At 47.0% G+C, this 16284-nt stretch overlaps 2 protein-coding genes across 2 annotated transcripts; one reads left to right on the plus strand and one right to left on the minus strand.

The window, feature by feature from the left end:
- Positions 1–2988: 2988 nt before the first annotated feature.
- Positions 2989–12005, minus strand: shcbp1 (SHC SH2-domain binding protein 1). Its single transcript, XM_084683042.1, has 13 exons — positions 11501–12005; positions 11048–11248; positions 10743–10858; positions 10310–10518; positions 10002–10097; positions 8761–8991; positions 8191–8368; positions 7161–7281; positions 5142–5273; positions 4852–4970; positions 4618–4704; positions 3960–4092; positions 2989–3881 (listed from the first exon to the last, which is right to left on the minus strand). Exons 1-13 carry the CDS (start codon positions 11700–11702, stop codon positions 3523–3525), a joined length of 2184 nt encoding a protein of 727 aa, XP_084539168.1. The 5' UTR covers positions 11703–12005; the 3' UTR covers positions 2989–3522.
- A 1487-nt stretch (positions 12006–13492) lies between these two features.
- On the plus strand, positions 13493–15841 carry hrh3 (histamine receptor H3). The gene is made up of 3 exons (XM_084682637.1): positions 13493–14010; positions 14115–14281; positions 14660–15841. The coding sequence occupies exons 1-3, from the start codon at positions 13674–13676 to the stop codon at positions 15575–15577; spliced, it is 1422 nt and encodes a 473-aa protein (XP_084538763.1). The 5' UTR covers positions 13493–13673; the 3' UTR covers positions 15578–15841.
- Positions 15842–16284: the final 443 nt, after the last annotated feature.

Genomic DNA, 16284 nt, shown 5'->3' on the forward strand with positions numbered 1-16284 from the left:
TTTGAACTGATATTATCAGTTACTTTAGTCAAGTAGGTCGAGTGTGTCAATTATAATTGCCACGAAAACTACGTCTGTATTTAACTTGCATCATTAGAGTTCACAAAACTTGCAAGACAAGATGAACAGTAGTTCAGTAGTCTCTCTACTAATCTGGTTGCAGGAGAAAGAAGAGATTTCACCAGAAAGCAATCACTGTCTGTATTTATTTACAGAGATGGAGACTAAAATGACAAAATATGGGTGGAATTTGCAATGATCTCTAGTGGGGAGCGTCAAATATGGGCTGCACTCCAGCCAGTTTGCCAATAAAGGGATTTCAAACAAAGCTTTTAGGAGAGGAGGAAGTTTTAAAAGGCTGAATCCATCCTGGTGCCTGGGATAATTGCACCCCATCTGTGACAGTTCTAACACTCATCTCCCCTCAAACGGAGCCGACTCTTAACAACTTTACTTACTTTTTACTGATCAGGTAAAAGAGAATGGAACGGGGCCTTTGTGTTGCCATTTGAATAGCTGCGACATCTTTTTTTCCCAGTTAAATCTAGCTCACATGTCGAAGCCGCTGGCTGCGCCTGGCAGTATAGCATCGTGCCAAGCGTAAATGTGGGGGTTCAGTGACAGCCAAATACCCCACAGATGGTGTAGGATCAGTGGTGGACTGACTGTGTGTGGTAAAACAAAGCGTCTGGTCCTCATTTGGATGATGATTGTGTTTGAGCACATAATGATAATCTGAAGCCAGGAGCCTGACTGGCAGGGTGCAGTATGTTGAGTTCCGATCAGTTGTGCTTCTTCTTCTTCTAAACTGAAGCTTTAAGAATATCCTCCAGATAGCCCTGCCTGGACTTTTCTTTGACAGCAAACCAAAAGTTTTGAAACAAACGTTTTACATTATGTATTTGATTCGTTAAGATGAGTTGCCCTTTGAAAGTTACTCTCTTCTGTACAATTTACAGTATAAAATTGTCCATGTTGAACTCTTTACCATAGAGAACCGTTAATCTATGAACATGACTTACAATTGGTTTCAAAACTCCCCAGGCCAAGATGATAAAAGACAGGTCAAACACACAAATACACTCACACACAGCAGGGAGTTCAATAAGACACATTCGTTCCGTCAGGAGTAAAAATAAAAATAAAACAGTTGGTTTGTAGAGAAGTGAGGTCATACAAGGACAGGCACAATCAGACAGAACAGCAGTACGCAACATCTGTTTTGCTTTTTTTGTTGTTTCCTTTTTGTTTTATCTGACCAGTTTATTATCTTTTAACAGCCTTCTCTTCGATTAGTTTCCAACTAGCGTCCATGTTCGGACCAGACCAAGTTGTTTTAGGCGCCATTCGTTGCCGACATAGATTTCCAATTTCTGTCAAAAATCAATTTTGAGGCTCTGCCCCCCCCCCCCCCACACACACACACACACACATAATCTCATAAGCATTTTCTACTGCGCTATCAATTCAGTGGTAAGAGGAGAGTGAGACATGAGTCATGGGGTGAACTAGACGTTTCCAGACAAAGCTCATCAACATTCAACTGGAAGTAATTCTTAATTATAATATGCACTTTTTCCAAAACTTCCACATGATGACAGACCTGCATTATTTATGACCGAACCTCATATACGAAACATACTATGACAGCTCTTTGTTTTCTAACAGTAGGTCTCCGACACTGAAGGTCATGTGAGCATGGAGGCTGGAGAGTAGTAGGGGGGCTGATAAAGATGAATTTGGACAAAAATGTAGTTGAATTATTCCTGGCCTGGAGCTAGGCGGAAATATGCCTTTTATGTCATGTGATATGGCAGCAGTAATGGGGTTGCTTTGAGGATTCAGTACAACCCCCCCCCCCCCCCCACACACACACACACACACACACCACATCCCCCTGTCTAGCACATTCCCAAATCCATAGTCCACAGTCTCACACACACACACACACACACATCAGAGACGGGTGTGATGTCAGGTTATTTGTGTGAAGGTAGTTCCCCCCCCCCCCATCTGACAGACTTCCTGTCAGTCTCATTTCCTGTCTGTCCTCTGTCCCCTCCAGCCCAGCTTTGGTCCTCCGGGAGCCTGACACTCAGTGAAGATGAAACGCTGGTGAGTAGAGGATCTGGCCTGCCACTCCTCCATCCTCTCCTCCCTCTCTCCTCCTGACATCTGCACGCCTCTACTCTGTTTGGCACAAAATCAATAAACGTCCTCTCAAACGCCTTTCAAAAACAACTGGTCATTTGGGATCAGACAGAGTGACCCAAGCAATGGCTGCCTCCCCTGTTCTGATGGTATAGAACAGTTAGTGGATGTTCAGTGTTTCCATTCCATGTGGTGGAGTTAAATGGGTCAAAGCAAAAAAATGATATCATATTAGAAGAGGACTGATTTCAGGACTGTGTCAGACATGTCAGTGTCTGGGCCCTACCCATGGATAGGTGACTGGTAGCACTATGATGATACAATGACCATTACGTATTTCAGCAATTTTATTCCACTTGATAACTACAGAACACAATAGAACATCATACACACTATCTTCTCTCATTGTCAAGTGAGAAGCCATTGTCACTGCAGTGCGGTCTGAAGATCCTGTTCAGCAGCTATTCTCTGGTTCCTTACCATCCAGCACACTCATATCCACTTTAATTATGACCTGCACCATTTAATTCAGTTTTGGATTTGTGGAATAAATTGTTCTGCTAAGTTCAGAGTGAGTCAGTAAAACCTGTCAAATTTTCAGCGAGACACGCCAGATTACGTAATTAATCAAACTGCCCTTGGTGTAATGAGGTTTTACCAACCCCCTTTTAATCCCCTGGAAATTAATCATCTGGAATTAAACAATTGTGAGTATTTTATAAAAGGTTATGCTTTAAACCCACAAAACATAACCTCTCTCTCTTCACACTGCAGTGGTGCCAACTACATTTTGCACGCTTCGTAAAAGTACATTTTCCGTAAATGAATAGAAAAATGTAAACACAATTTCTCATTTTATTCGCATTTGGTGTTGCAATGTTGAGTATGCTTTCAGCATAATACAAATGGGCTGAATTAAGCCACCAAGGTGAAAAACAAACGTACACTCTGAAACATACACTGTGCATTTACCTCAACCAAAGAATTGACATCACCCTAATTTAGAAATGTACATCACTGAATTACAAAACTAGATAATGTGTAAAACTGATACAATATTCATGACACCGTGGGGGGGAAACTTTTTAGTGAGTGCTTCGTAAATACATTCAATGTGTAGACATAAAAAATAAGACTCCAGTCTGAAGCATTACCAACTTTCATTTGATAAACTCAAGACAAACAACAATCCATCAAAAATGGAGATTGTAGCTAAAAGGCCTGTTAAAACCATTTTTTTTAAATGACCCCTTTCATTTTGTGCTCACTCACAAACCAGTGCAGCATAGAGGAATGGCTAAAGAAATAAATAAAAGGTCAAAGTGTCTGTGGTTTGTGCATGCTTTCTGTGTTAATGAAACCAAAGAGGGCTCAGTAGAGGAAAGTTCCAAAGCTGCCTTTGCCATTCCGTCTGAACTGGTTCCCCTGGATGGAGACGAACATCTTTTGGGAGAGCAGGTTGTCCACAGCCTGGGTGCCCAGCTCCCTAATCCTGCTCCTCTGACGACACAGCTTCTTGGCTGACGTCGCCACCAGCTCCCTCTCGATGGCCCCGTTACCCTCGGTGACCTCTGGTGCGGTGTCATAGCAATGAGGGGCAGATGTCTCCGTGACGTCTAGCCCGATGAGGGGAACGTCTGCTTTTGCCACTCCGCCAACCCCCTCTCCTCCCTGGGCCTCGGCCTCCTCGCTCAACCCCTTCCCCTCCTCCTCCTCCTCCACTGGCTCTCCTTGGAAAGAATGACCAGAATACATGTTAGCTTAAAGGGTGTGTGTATGTTTGTGTGTGTGTGGCCCAGCGTGTGTACCTGCAGCAGCAAACTGGTCCTGATCCTCGTCTGCTCCAGGTTTGACCAGGATCACACCGTAGCCTTCGTTGTTGTGGATCACGTTGTTCACCATGGTGATCTGGGGCATGGTGTCCATCTCATCTGCAAAGTCCTGGAGGGAGGAACACAAGACAGAGAAGGACCAGGAGGAACACACGACAGAGAAGGACCAGGAGGAACACACGTCAGAGAAGGACCAGGAGGAACACACGTCAGAGAAGGACCAGGAGGAACACACAACAGAGAAGGACCAGGAGGAACACACGTCAGAGAAGGACCAGGAGGAACACACGTCAGAGAAGGACCAGGAGGAACACACGTCAGAGAAGGACCAGGAGGAAGGAAAGGAAAGAATGAAAGGTGAAAGACGAGATGGAAGGGAGAGAGGGAAAGAGGATGGAAGGAACAGATGGCGGAGAAGAGAAAACAGTTAAGTGTTGTGGAGATTGTCCTCCTTCAGGTTTCAAAGCTCTACACTTACACCAAGTGGGTGGAATAAGTGGCAAGATGAACTTTCTATAACAAAACACCACTTCTCTGGATGGAGACAGCCCAGTTGAGTCACATCTACTCTGCAGAGTACAGGAAGTGTACAGTGAGCACATCAACACAATCTGAGCCTGCCAGTGGACCTCACCTTAATGAGAATGCCTTCTTTACAGTGATGGATGCCATTGCCCACCAGACTACACACACTGCCAGGATAGATCTCCACGCCCGCTCCCTAGAGGACCCAGCACAGGCAGGTGGGGATGGAGGGCACACAAACACAGCTGTGACGCACACAAACAAGATTTCACCCATTCACACATTATCGATGCATACATTCTTACACAATTTCATGCGCGCACACACAAACACACACGTGTACCTTTGAGCCGTAGAGATCACACATGTTCATGGTGAGCTGGGCAGAGGTGCGCACAACAACCCCAGTGGTCTCACACTGCAGCACACAGTTCTCCATCTCCAGCTTGCCCTGACGGACACCTGCAGAGGAGGAGAGGAAGGGAGGGAGGTTGGTCATCGAGAGTGGCTGGACCTCAAAAAGCCCCGCCCCCCACCATCTTGGTCATGCCCAGCGGACCGTTTAGTCTCAGTGCTGGCGTCCACAGCAGGAAGCTAGTGGTGGTGAAGGCTCAGTATTGGTCAGCTACTCACAGAGAATGCCCTCGATGGCGTCGTGCTGGATGAACTTGACGTTGGAGATCTTCACGCTGGCTCCCGTGGACTCCAAAAACGAGTCTCCTTTGCTCTGCTTCTCGATCACCACCTCGTCAGGAAGACCGAACCCTGCCCGGATACACAGCAGCCATGACGACACCGCATAGCCGGGGGGAAGCACAATCCCCAGGAGGGCGCAGCACCGGGAGCAGTCTCTAACACATCAAACAGTCTGAGGTTGAATTGTGGATAAACGGGCCATTGCACTTTCCCAGGCTCTACCCCACTATCCTTTGAAGAATCACCTTGACAGGGGCAGGGATCGGCAAAGATATGACACAACATGTCATGTAAACCTTTTCAGAAATGCTTTCAGATAGGGTCGGGCTGTAAACCGCCCCGCCACCCTACACCCCCCACCCTAGGCTCAAGGCACGGAGAATCAGTGGTCTCTGAGAGAAATAAAAAACACATTTCTGGGTCGTGCAACGAGGCTGGGAGTGCTGCAACGCTCCTTGGAGCCAGCTGAAGTCGAGCCCTGGTGAATGGGTCGCTGACTGCAACGCTCTGGCTCTCCGTCTGGTGTCTTCACCAGGGGGAAACAGTCTCCAAGCCCTTCTTTTAGGATGGTGGGGACTACATAAGGGCCAGGAAGAGGACAAGCACCTTCACCGAGGGCAGTGGCCCAGCCCAGTCATGATGTCAGAGACAGAGAGCTGGGCTGCAGAGCTCCTCCCTCCCCTGGGTGGCAGGGCTGGACCACAGGGCAGGCTGAAGGATCCTTCTGTCAGCCAGGTGTCATTAGCTCTTTGACTCCAGGTGCTCCACACTCGTTACACTCACAGCCATTATCAACACTAGCCTTGGCCAGATCAGTCTCTGCCCCTGGCCCCTGGCCCCTACAGCAACCCCTCCCACCCCCCACCCCGAGCCCTCAGATCCCTTCCAGCCCTCCGCTTGGCTTCTTTCATATTGTGGCTGTACAGTAAGTAAGACAAAGCTCTGTGTGTACGCCACAACCATCTAGACAATTGACTGTGTCTATGCTTCGAGGGAGAACTGGATTTGAATGAGCTCTAATTGAGTTGCTCTTCTGCCTGCATCATGCAGACCGCTCCCCTCAGGGGATCATTGACGAGCACACACACTCACGCACATATGCCGTGCAAGCATTAAGCAGGTTCTCTTGTCTGTTTATATACCATTACACAAGTATTAAGCAGCCTTCCTGTTTCGTTTCCCCCAGCTCCCTCCCTCCTTGCCGCGCCGCGCCGCGCCTTCTGGGCTGTGACCTCCCTCCTACGCCAGGCGCCCCGCTCTCCCCCACTCTCCCCCGGGCTGGCCTGGCGCTGCCCCTCAGCTCGGCTCATTCATTATCATTACCGGGTCCTCGCTGCGCCATCAAGCCCAATTTAGCCGAGCCAGGGCTGTAATCTGGCTGCTCTGTCCTAGCCGCTCTGGCGGGCTGCTCCTGTGCGAGGCGGCTCTGGCCGTCAGCACGAATTAGCATGCTAGCTAGCGCCGCCGCCAGGGATACTCATCTGCAGGTGAGACGGCCACGCAGAGACGGGGAAACGAGCAGCAATAAAACGGTCACGGATGGTCCAATATTGACTCTTCCCCTCCGCTCCGCTCGCCGTTGCAAACGAGGATATTTCAAGTGGAAGCAGGGGGGCGACCAGACCAATACAAACCGCAGATTGCTGTGCTGCGAGCGTAGGAATAGATTCTCACACACACCCCTCCGACGTGTCTTATCTGGAAGCCCAGGTTACATGGGAGGACGGCCCTGCTTTATGAGGGCACTGTGTACACGTGCTAATGTACGAAAGGGGCAGCAGGTGTGGCGGTGAACTGTGTTAGGATGACAGCGGCGAGCGGCGTTCCTGGTGTGCGCGCGTGTGTGTGTGTCTCGCACCGCCTGCTGTACATTCAATTTGCACCGGTCCTAACGCCACTTGAGATTTTTCCATCTTCGAAGCGTCGGCTGAAAGGAGCCAAACGGAGACCTCTTACCTTCCACCACGATGGAGTCTGGGATGGTGATGGAACTGGGGATGCTATAGTGTCCAGGCAGGATGAGGACCACGTCACCTTCGTAGCAGCTGCCCACGGCCTGCACCGGGTCACTGTGGAACTAAAACACAGACACCCCAACAGCTGAGCACTCGCATACTTCTCTCTCTCTCCCCGATTGGTCGTCTGCAGAGTTGGCAGAGACGCGTGACGGAAGCGGGAGGATACATTGTTCCCTTTACAGTGTTTATCGTCGTGTCCCTACTGTTTCCCAGCGTGTTCTTGTCACACAACTGAAGAGAGACAGACAGACACACTGGGTCTCGGAGGAATACACAGAAACAAGAGGCACTCTGCGCTGCGTGAGCACACACTGAGCTTTGTACACACACACGCACGCACACACGTCTTCCTGGGGAGTACAACAATACATGAACAAGTGAGATCAAAAAGTAATATAAGGAAAGTACTTCAGCTGCCCTTGCAAATCCCAGTGTGTGTTGTAGACCAGTAGCTACATTAGCGTACGGTTCCTGGTGGTGCTAGAAGCTGCTTAGCTAGCCGTGGAGACACAGCAGAGAACTACATTGAGGTGAACCAAATGCAGAGAGGTAGCTCTAGCTCTGACCGCAGTGGCTCTGTGGTTTCAGAACCAAGGGCATTGGGGTTCATAACAGGACGTCCATCCACCCGTTTGACAGATTAAAAGCTAACTGAATTGGATTGCTGGAAGACAGAACTGTCTGGCTGGAACTGAAATTCAAATGCACATCAAACCTGTTCTCAGCTCTGCTTAAACCCAGCAGGGTTGCAGAAGTCTTTGTGAGTAACCATTTCACACAACCCGCTCCTCAAATGAGACTGGCAACAAAGAACAAGTGGGAGCTTGAAAACATAAATGTCACGTTGCTGATTTCAACTCAGTCACACGAGCTGATTAGAATCTCACTTGAAGTATTGCTGCATTTTGGAATGTGGAATTGAATGTCAAACTGCCAGTGAACCGTGCGCATTCTGGGGTGATGTTTACCTGGACCTGGTAGTCTTCTCCAGAGAACTCAGGCTGCAGCTTGTTCACCATCAGGCTGTGCAGCTGGCTCACCTGGGTGGGGGCCGACACCACGTGAACCAGCCGGCCCCCACCCTCCCTCACCCCGCGGGCGCTGCACGACTGCAGACCCGAATTCACCTTGTATCCCAGAACATACCTGGGGGAAACAGGGGAGGGATAAAAGAGAGAGGAGAGAAGGCATAAAGAGAGAGAGGGAGGATGAGAGGGAGGATGAGAGGGAGGATGAGGGGGAGGAGGGGTCAGATTGAGTTGAACCTTGACCAGGTCACCATTTTCTGAAGCACTAAAATGTTGTTATCATACACGGGGGTGGTAGCAAGGAGCAAAACGGACTGAGCTACAGTCAGCAACACATTCTTCACATCACGAAGCACGCGAGACGCATTTCTCTAACATAACTTCACAGAGAAGAGTCTGAGGAATGTAGTAAACATTCAGCAGGTTCATCAATACGCCCCATGGAATAAATCAGTCTCCAGCTCCCCTCACCCCCCATCCTCCTTCCTCTCGCCCCCCCCTCCGCCTCACCTGAGCAGGGGGTTCTCCATGATGCGGAGCTTGCGCTTCAGGCCCTCCATCTGCTCGTACAGCTTGAGGCCCTCCACCATGGAGACGTTGTCCAGCTCCGACTCAGAATCACTGCTCAGGCCGTTCCTCAGGCTGGAGAACTCCTGGTACCTCGCTGAGCAGCGCTGCAGCAGAGAGCCGTACTCAGATACCAGGCCGGCGGGCACGCGGTCCTCCAGGATGTCGTAGTACCTGAGGAACACACAGGGAGAGACAGACAGGAAGAGAGACAGGCAGGAAGAGAGACAGGCAGGAAGAGAGACAGACAGGAAGAGAGACAGACAAAGAGATCCAGAAAGAGACAGAGAAGCAAGAAAGGCAAATGTTTCCATGGCTTTAGAAATTCTAGAATCTAATAAACACCTCCACCATCACAATATGAAAAGTAGAGTAAGAGAAGAAACTTTTTTGACATGCAACAGTATTCAACGCCAGGGGCCATTTTTTGACATAAGTAAAATCACTTATTGTGTGAGATGCTTTTATATTGATGGAAACCGTTACATATAATATTATAAGACGACTTATATAAAGCATATAAAGAATGCAGCTAACAAAGTTTGTCTCTTTTCTACATGCAAAAGTAGAAATGTCAAAAAAGCTTGAGTGCCTGGCCTAGTAGCATCTTTCTCCACCAATAGATCTCAACCCTTAAGTAATAGCTCCCTGTCACCCCCCCCGCACACACACACACACGTTAAGGGAACAGTTTCCCCAAAATGTCACCACAGGTGTCAAAAAACTAATCCTGTATCTGTCAAATACCAAGCGGTTGAGCCGTCTCTTCCTTTCTGTCCTAAAGAAGGCTTGAATGCCCCCAGAAATAATCAAACCGTAGCTAAGTACTTGGGAGAACGGACAACTGGACGTCCCCCTATCCCACAGCGCCATCTAGTGTCCATGTCTGGTAATGCCCCCCCCGAGCCTCCAGTATCAGCCGCAGCCATTACACGAGGCTCACAGAGGCGTGCGGCGCCCACTCTGAGGTGCTGCACCACGGGCAGAAACATGGACCTTCTGCTAAACGCGGAAGAAAGAATGGCGCACGGAATGCTATTCAGGCCTTGTGATTGGCTGATTTGAACAAAGTCAGCTGAGATGACGGAACGGCAGCCAGTCCAAAACAGGCTGATCCGTGCGGCGTGTTTACCATCTACTACCCTCCACCACGCCCCTGTGACATCCCCCACATGTAGACCTACAGTCTGAGACGAGGCTCCACACATCTGACAAAGTAGTCAAAGTCATCATCTTCATCCTCCTCATCCCACTGCCTCCAAATGTGCTTGTGGAAAAACCTGAGAGCAATCGAGAAAAAGAAAGAACAACAAAAGAAAATGTCGTAATACAAAAAGACAGAAGAACCAGATCGTCTAGTACCAGCCCCTCAGGCTCCCTCCCAAACTGAAACACCTGAACCACACCCCTCCTGGCATCTACAAACAGGTCTATTGTCACCTCAAAGCCACTGTATTACCATGAGAATGAAATCTGCAAGAGAGAGACTTACCTGAGGTGCTCCAATGCCAGAGCAGTCTGGTCAAAGTCCCCAGACTCATCGTAGACCACCTGGAGCTCCTGCAGAGGGGCTCTGTGGAGGGAGGCCTCCAGCAGGACGCTCATGGCCTCCTCTGTCAGCTGACAGCCCCTGGTCTCACACTTCATGGGCACCACCAGCTTCACCTTAGCCTTGAGCTCCTTAAAGTCCACATCAGCCACCTGGGAAGGTAGGACATGGAGAGATATCAGGGGAACCTTCGATGAACGGCAAAGAGTCGGAAGGATTTTAGATTTTCAAGTATGGTCACACTGGAGTTTCTCACAATACTGCTTCAGAATAAAAGAGTTCCGTAAGCATTGCTTGCTGGGGAATATTGACTCGATATATTTGAGTATTTCTAGGTTGTTAGCTCTTCCACATTTTGTCTTCTCAGGACACCTACCTCCACCAGCACATCAAACACTTCTGTGCACCAGAGAGCTTGCCAGTCACAAGGCTCAAGAGCCTTCTCCAGGTAGTCAGCTGTGAACGACTTTACTTCTGACATCTTACAGTCCCCTGTCCAGACACATGACCACACGTCTGACCCATTAGGCTTCATGCTCAACTCAAACAATCACACTTCTCTTTTCAATGTGTGCCAAAATCTGCAAATCAAAATGAATAAGCTGAAGGACATTTATGTTTAATTAATTAGCAAATCTTAGGACAAGCTAATCACTCACTCTCAACTTCTTAATTGTATACCTAGCATGTAGTCTTGATACACCTTGAATCGCTCATAGTAGAGGAGTTGACTGGTCTGAAAGGTGTCTGGAAGGGATGATTTCCCTGGACGCTCTGCTCGCAGAAGCCGAGTACCAGCTTGGTCTGTGTTGAAGTAGTCTGTGCCACTGTCGTCATCATCTTCATCCTCGCCATCGCCATTGTCTTCGTTTTGAAGGAGTCCTGAACATTGAACAACTATCAGCCTAGATAACGTCTGATGATCAGCAATGGAATATATAGAGATATTAACCTTTTACATGGTTACTTATGAGCTCTACTATATTTAGTCTAGCTAAAAGGCAGGTGATAACTGATTGATTTAGTTAGTTAGCCAGCTAGCTACTATGTTATTTGCTAACAGTTTAGCTATTCACTTGCTGGCTAATACAGACAATAACAAACTGGAGTACGTATAATGTTTCATCAACGAACCTGTTATACCAATATTTTGTCTGAAATCACCATCCTTGACACTCTCTTCAATTTCCAAGTCTGACTCCAAATTCAAACATTCGTCTGTCTTTAGTCCACTTTCACTCGAAGAAATGATTGTCGGGATTATTATACCAGCTGCCTCCCTGCTTTCCCCTGATTCTTGTGTATCCATAGTTGGACAAAATACTTTGTCGGCCATAAGATAGCTAGCTGTGTAGCTAGTTAACTTTTAACGAATCTTAAATTGAAAAACACGGCACTAGAATCGATCAAATCGTTGAAACAAGACACGACCCGTTTGTTGCCAGTATTGGTGGCTGTAACTAGCTTGTCTCTGTTTCAAACATTCAAATTTCCCCCGGTTCATTTAACTTCAGCCAATGAACAGGGACGTTGTGTGTTTCCCGACGTCTTGGGCGGTTCCTAACTAAACCAGAGAATGTCTTATAAAGAGGCTCTGACTAAACGTTACAGTCCATCCATGCCACAGTCCATGGTCCTGCTGGTGCATAATACTAGACTACACGTAGATTTCCGTGACCTGTCGTTAGAATCCCATTCATCAAGATTGTTTGAACGTAGGTAGAACGACTCAACCACTATGGGGGATCATTTAGAATAACTAACTAAATAATCAGAATCAGAATCAGAATGGGATTTATTCGCCATGAAAGTTTGCACAGACAAGGAATTTGCTTTGGCAGGAAGGTGCATCCAGTAAACATTTAGGAATCTTAAATTTAAATATGTGGTCTAACTATACTAAGGATACATAAACTAGCAGTACTAAGTGGAATACAATTAAAATAAAATAGAATATACAATAAAGTAGAATAACTAATAGTCATTCACTGATCTGCAATTGTGCACTATTGTACTGTACTCCACAGTACTGTACTCCATAGGGTTTAAATAGGTTTTATGTGCATTTAGGGTTAGTATAGTGTATTATTTATTGGTATCTGTAATTTAGGAAGTTTTAGTATTAGGGTTAGAATAGTCAATTATTTATTGTATACTTAGGAAGTTTCACTTATTTAAGCTTAGCATAGATGTAAATTATGTTCTGTGTACTTATATGTTGTGTTATGCCAGATGCCAGAATTTCAGTGCCCAGTCTGACCTTGTGTTGTTCTGTGTACCTGACAAATAAAAGACTTTAACTAAACATTAAAACTTCTTCCAATACACCAGAAGATGTCAGCAGAGGGCAATCTTTTTCTGTCTGTCTGTCAGTGTCATGTTGTATTGCTCAACTGTAATTCTCCTTCTATTGTAGAATGTACGGGAAATATTTGGGCAAGCCTCTGATTTAAGAGATTAATGTATTTGTCGATGACAATCAATATGAGCATTTCAGTTTACTGCGCAATTAATAAAATAGGGTGCACAGCTATGATACCAGCTCCAGCATCACTCAGCAATACTGTGGTATGTCTAAAGTGTGTGGAGTGTGTGTGTTGAGCACATGTCTAGTAGGCGTCCAGACAGATGGACTGTCAGATGGTGTGAGCTTCACCAAAATGCCTACAGTAAGTGAGACTGTACCTGAGAAAAGTAACATTGTTCACACAACATAACGTTTGGAGAATATCTGGATGAGGTCAAAATGTCCCATTATTTATACTACAGCCTACATGTCTGCACGATATGGAGGGAGGATAGTAAGCTAATTAGAGCTTAGGGCACTTATATTTTAGCACGCACCTGGTGAGTTCAAACGGATTATGTTCAAGGGCCATTGAAATAAACAATCGGAAACTGAAGTGGATGCTAAGATGGACTTGAAACAAACAGACTGGTAACATTCAGAAGGTGGTGATGTATACGATTTATACAGCAACATGAAATAAACCAGGTATGTGAATTTTAACCATACTGTAACCATTCTGCCTAAAATGCCTAAAATGTTATTATATCCACAAAATCACTGTCATAGCATCAAACATGTGCGTTGCACCCCAGTCACACACAAATTCTAGACTTGGTAGGTTGGTTTGGGGCGTCTTTACGTGCGCCCCACCAGAACCAATAGACATGCAGATCTCGTGTGATAAAACACGATGCCTCACAGTTAAGAGCCACAATAGGATACTTTTGGTTGAACACTCAACATGATCCACTTTGTCTCGGGTGGTTTAGCTTCGTGACAGTTAAGCTATTGGCTACAATGCAATCCGAATACCCATCGATTTCGTTGGGCGTCGGATCTTCCACACCCGTCACCTCCCAATGGAAATCGGAAGATATTCTAAGCAACTTGTCCTTCGCTTCCCATGGAAATGGAACGACCGTAGGTGAGATGGAGATGCCAGGTAACCGGCGCACACAGTATGGACAGTTTTCTCCTTCCACCTCGGTGTTTCTGGCGGTACTCATGACGCTCCTTGTCTTTGCAACAGTGCTAGGAAACGCGCTCGTAATTCTAGCTTTCGTTGTGGAAAAAGGTTTACGCACTCAGGGCAACTTTTTCTTTTTGAATCTGGCCATAGCAGATTTTCTTGTCGGTGAGTTGGTTGTGTATGGTCAATTACAATTGATAGAATCTAAATATTTTTCAGTCCTGAAACTTTATTGTGAAACGTGGTTGATGGTTGTCATTCCACCCCAGGCGGATTTTGCATTCCAGTGTACATCCCTTATGTCCTGACGGGCGAGTGGAGACTGGGGAGAGGTCTGTGCAAACTGTGGCTCGTGGTGGACTATACGCTGTGCACAGCATCAGTCTTCAACATCGTCCTGATCAGCTTCGACCGGTTCCTATCCGTCACTAGAGCGGTAAGAGAACATTTACGCACGGCAAAGCGCAGTTGATGAACACACGACCGGACTTACTGTAAATACAATTTTCCTTCGTTTACGCAGTACGTCGTGAGTTTGTCTGCTAGCACAAATAACTCAGTTGATTGGATAACCTTTTTCGAGTTAAACAAATCAGCATTTATCATGTCAACATAACATTTGAGCAAACACTTCTTCGAATACAAAAAAATCACACAACCTTTGAATTGATCAATACTAATAACTGACATTTTCATTCAGACATGCCATTCAAGCATGCAGCTTGAATAAGACAGATTCAATTAATTGCATTCATGCATAAGTCTATATTTTCATGACACACTATGAAGCCCAAACTGTTTCCTCCTGCAACAGGTGAGCTACAGATGTCAGAAGGGCGTGAACCGGGGGGCTGTGATGAAGATGCTGAGCGTGTGGATGGCAGCCTTCCTCCTCTACGGTCCAGCCATCATCAGCTGGGAGTATGCGACAGGCAGCAGCGTGGTGCCCGACCAGGAGTGCCATGCTGAGTTCTACTTTAACTGGTACTTCCTGATGACGGCCTCCACCTTCGAGTTCTTCACGCCCTTCGTCACAGTGACCTACCTGAACGTCAGCATCTACATGAACATCCGTCGGAGGAAGCTGATGAGGGACGAGCCTCCGGCCGACACCGTGGCGGCGGGGGGGAGCTGCGAGATGGAGGAGCTGGGGTTGGCCGGTGGAGGAAGAGGAAGGGGGCTACAGCAGGTGTTCTTCGTGAGGTCGTTGGAGGCCGAGGGCCGGAGGAACCATACTCGTCTAGTCAGAGCCAAGCCAAGAAACTTCACACTGCCCAGTGCTAAAGTGTCGGTGGTGAGAGGCAACAGCAGCGTGGGGAGGGGGAAAGACAGCGCCCTGCTGGACCTCCCTCCACTGCAGATGGCCGAGATGGTGGTCCAGCACCCCTCGGAGAACGCCTCCCACCCCCAGCGGAGCCGCTCCGACGTGGCCGCCAGCCGCTTCCGTCTGTCCAGGGACAAGAAGGTGGCCAAATCGCTGGCTGTGATCGTGTGCGTGTTCGGCCTCTGCTGGGCGCCATACACCCTGTTGATGATCATCAGAGCAGCATGCCATGCCCAGTGTGTCCAGCATTATCTGTATGAGATCTCCTTCTGGCTGCTGTGGATTAACTCCTCCATCAACCCAATCCTCTATCCACTGTGTCACACCAGTTTTCGAAGGGCTTTCAGCAAACTGCTCTGTCCAACCAAGGTTAAGATTCAACCTCAGTACATGGAACAGAAGTATTAACTGACATTCCAAAAGCAGAGTGATAGATTGGGCTAGATGTGCCGAATCATGATGAATAAGTTGTTAAAACCACAAAGTTTGGGGGAACAAGAAGACTCTTCTCTGGCAGCATTTTCAGCAGTTACCAGGACAGGTATAGATGTTGGAGCGAAGGCTTTCAAACGTCAGGACTTTGCAAAAATGGTACCGCATACCCGTGTTATTGCATAATGGACTTTGTGTTGTGAACCTGATCTTGTTTTCTACAATATTGGAATAAATGTCGTACAGTGCCGTTTTCTTTGTCTCAAGAAATCATCAATAAAAGCACTTCACTTTCAGAGCCTCCGATCATTATGTCTCAGATGCTTACAGCTTGATATCCAACAGCTGTTAAGTGAGTCTGCATGTATTTACTAGATATCAAGCCTAGAAGTCTAGACAAACAAGTGCAATGTATTTTATCAGGTGCTTTTGTTATTACTCAAAAACAAATGAAAAGGTTTAGACTATTCCAATTAGTTTCCAAAGGTACAATAATACCATATGGTTAGTGTCACCGGAAGACACTGTCAAATTTAATTCCAAACAATTGAAGTGCCCCCAGCAACTCTATAGTTCATCCTATCAAAATGGTAGTCATAGTTTCATATTATATTTCTACACCTTTGTTGTGTCCAGTAGTCTAGTTTATGTACCCAGCAACAGGTTATAATGCCTGAGTGAGT

Source organism: Hypomesus nipponensis, chromosome 19, assembly GCF_054491055.1.
Source record: "Hypomesus nipponensis isolate SF chromosome 19, ASM5449105v1, whole genome shotgun sequence".
Taxonomy (NCBI): Eukaryota; Metazoa; Chordata; class Actinopteri; order Osmeriformes; family Osmeridae; genus Hypomesus; species Hypomesus nipponensis.

Excerpts from the sequence above, each read along its gene's own strand:
- hrh3 (XM_084682637.1), top strand. The coding sequence starts at position 13,674 with ATGCAATCCGAATACCCATCGATTTCGTTGGGCGTCGGATCTTCCACA. Across the intron at positions 14,011-14,114 it reads CATAGCAGATTTTCTTGTCG|GCGGATTTTGCATTCCAGTG; the intron begins GTGAGTTGGTTG and ends ATTCCACCCCAG. Across the intron at positions 14,282-14,659 it reads TCCTATCCGTCACTAGAGCG|GTGAGCTACAGATGTCAGAA; the intron begins GTAAGAGAACAT and ends CTCCTGCAACAG.
- shcbp1 (XM_084683042.1), bottom strand. The coding sequence starts at position 11,702 with ATGGCCGACAAAGTATTTTGTCCAACTATGGATACACAAGAATCAGGG. Across the intron at positions 10,098-10,309 it reads CTGGCATTGGAGCACCTCAG|GTTTTTCCACAAGCACATTT; the intron begins GTAAGTCTCTCT and ends GATTGCTCTCAG. Across the intron at positions 4,093-4,617 it reads AAGAAGGCATTCTCATTAAG|GACTTTGCAGATGAGATGGA; the intron begins GTGAGGTCCACT and ends TCCTCCCTCCAG.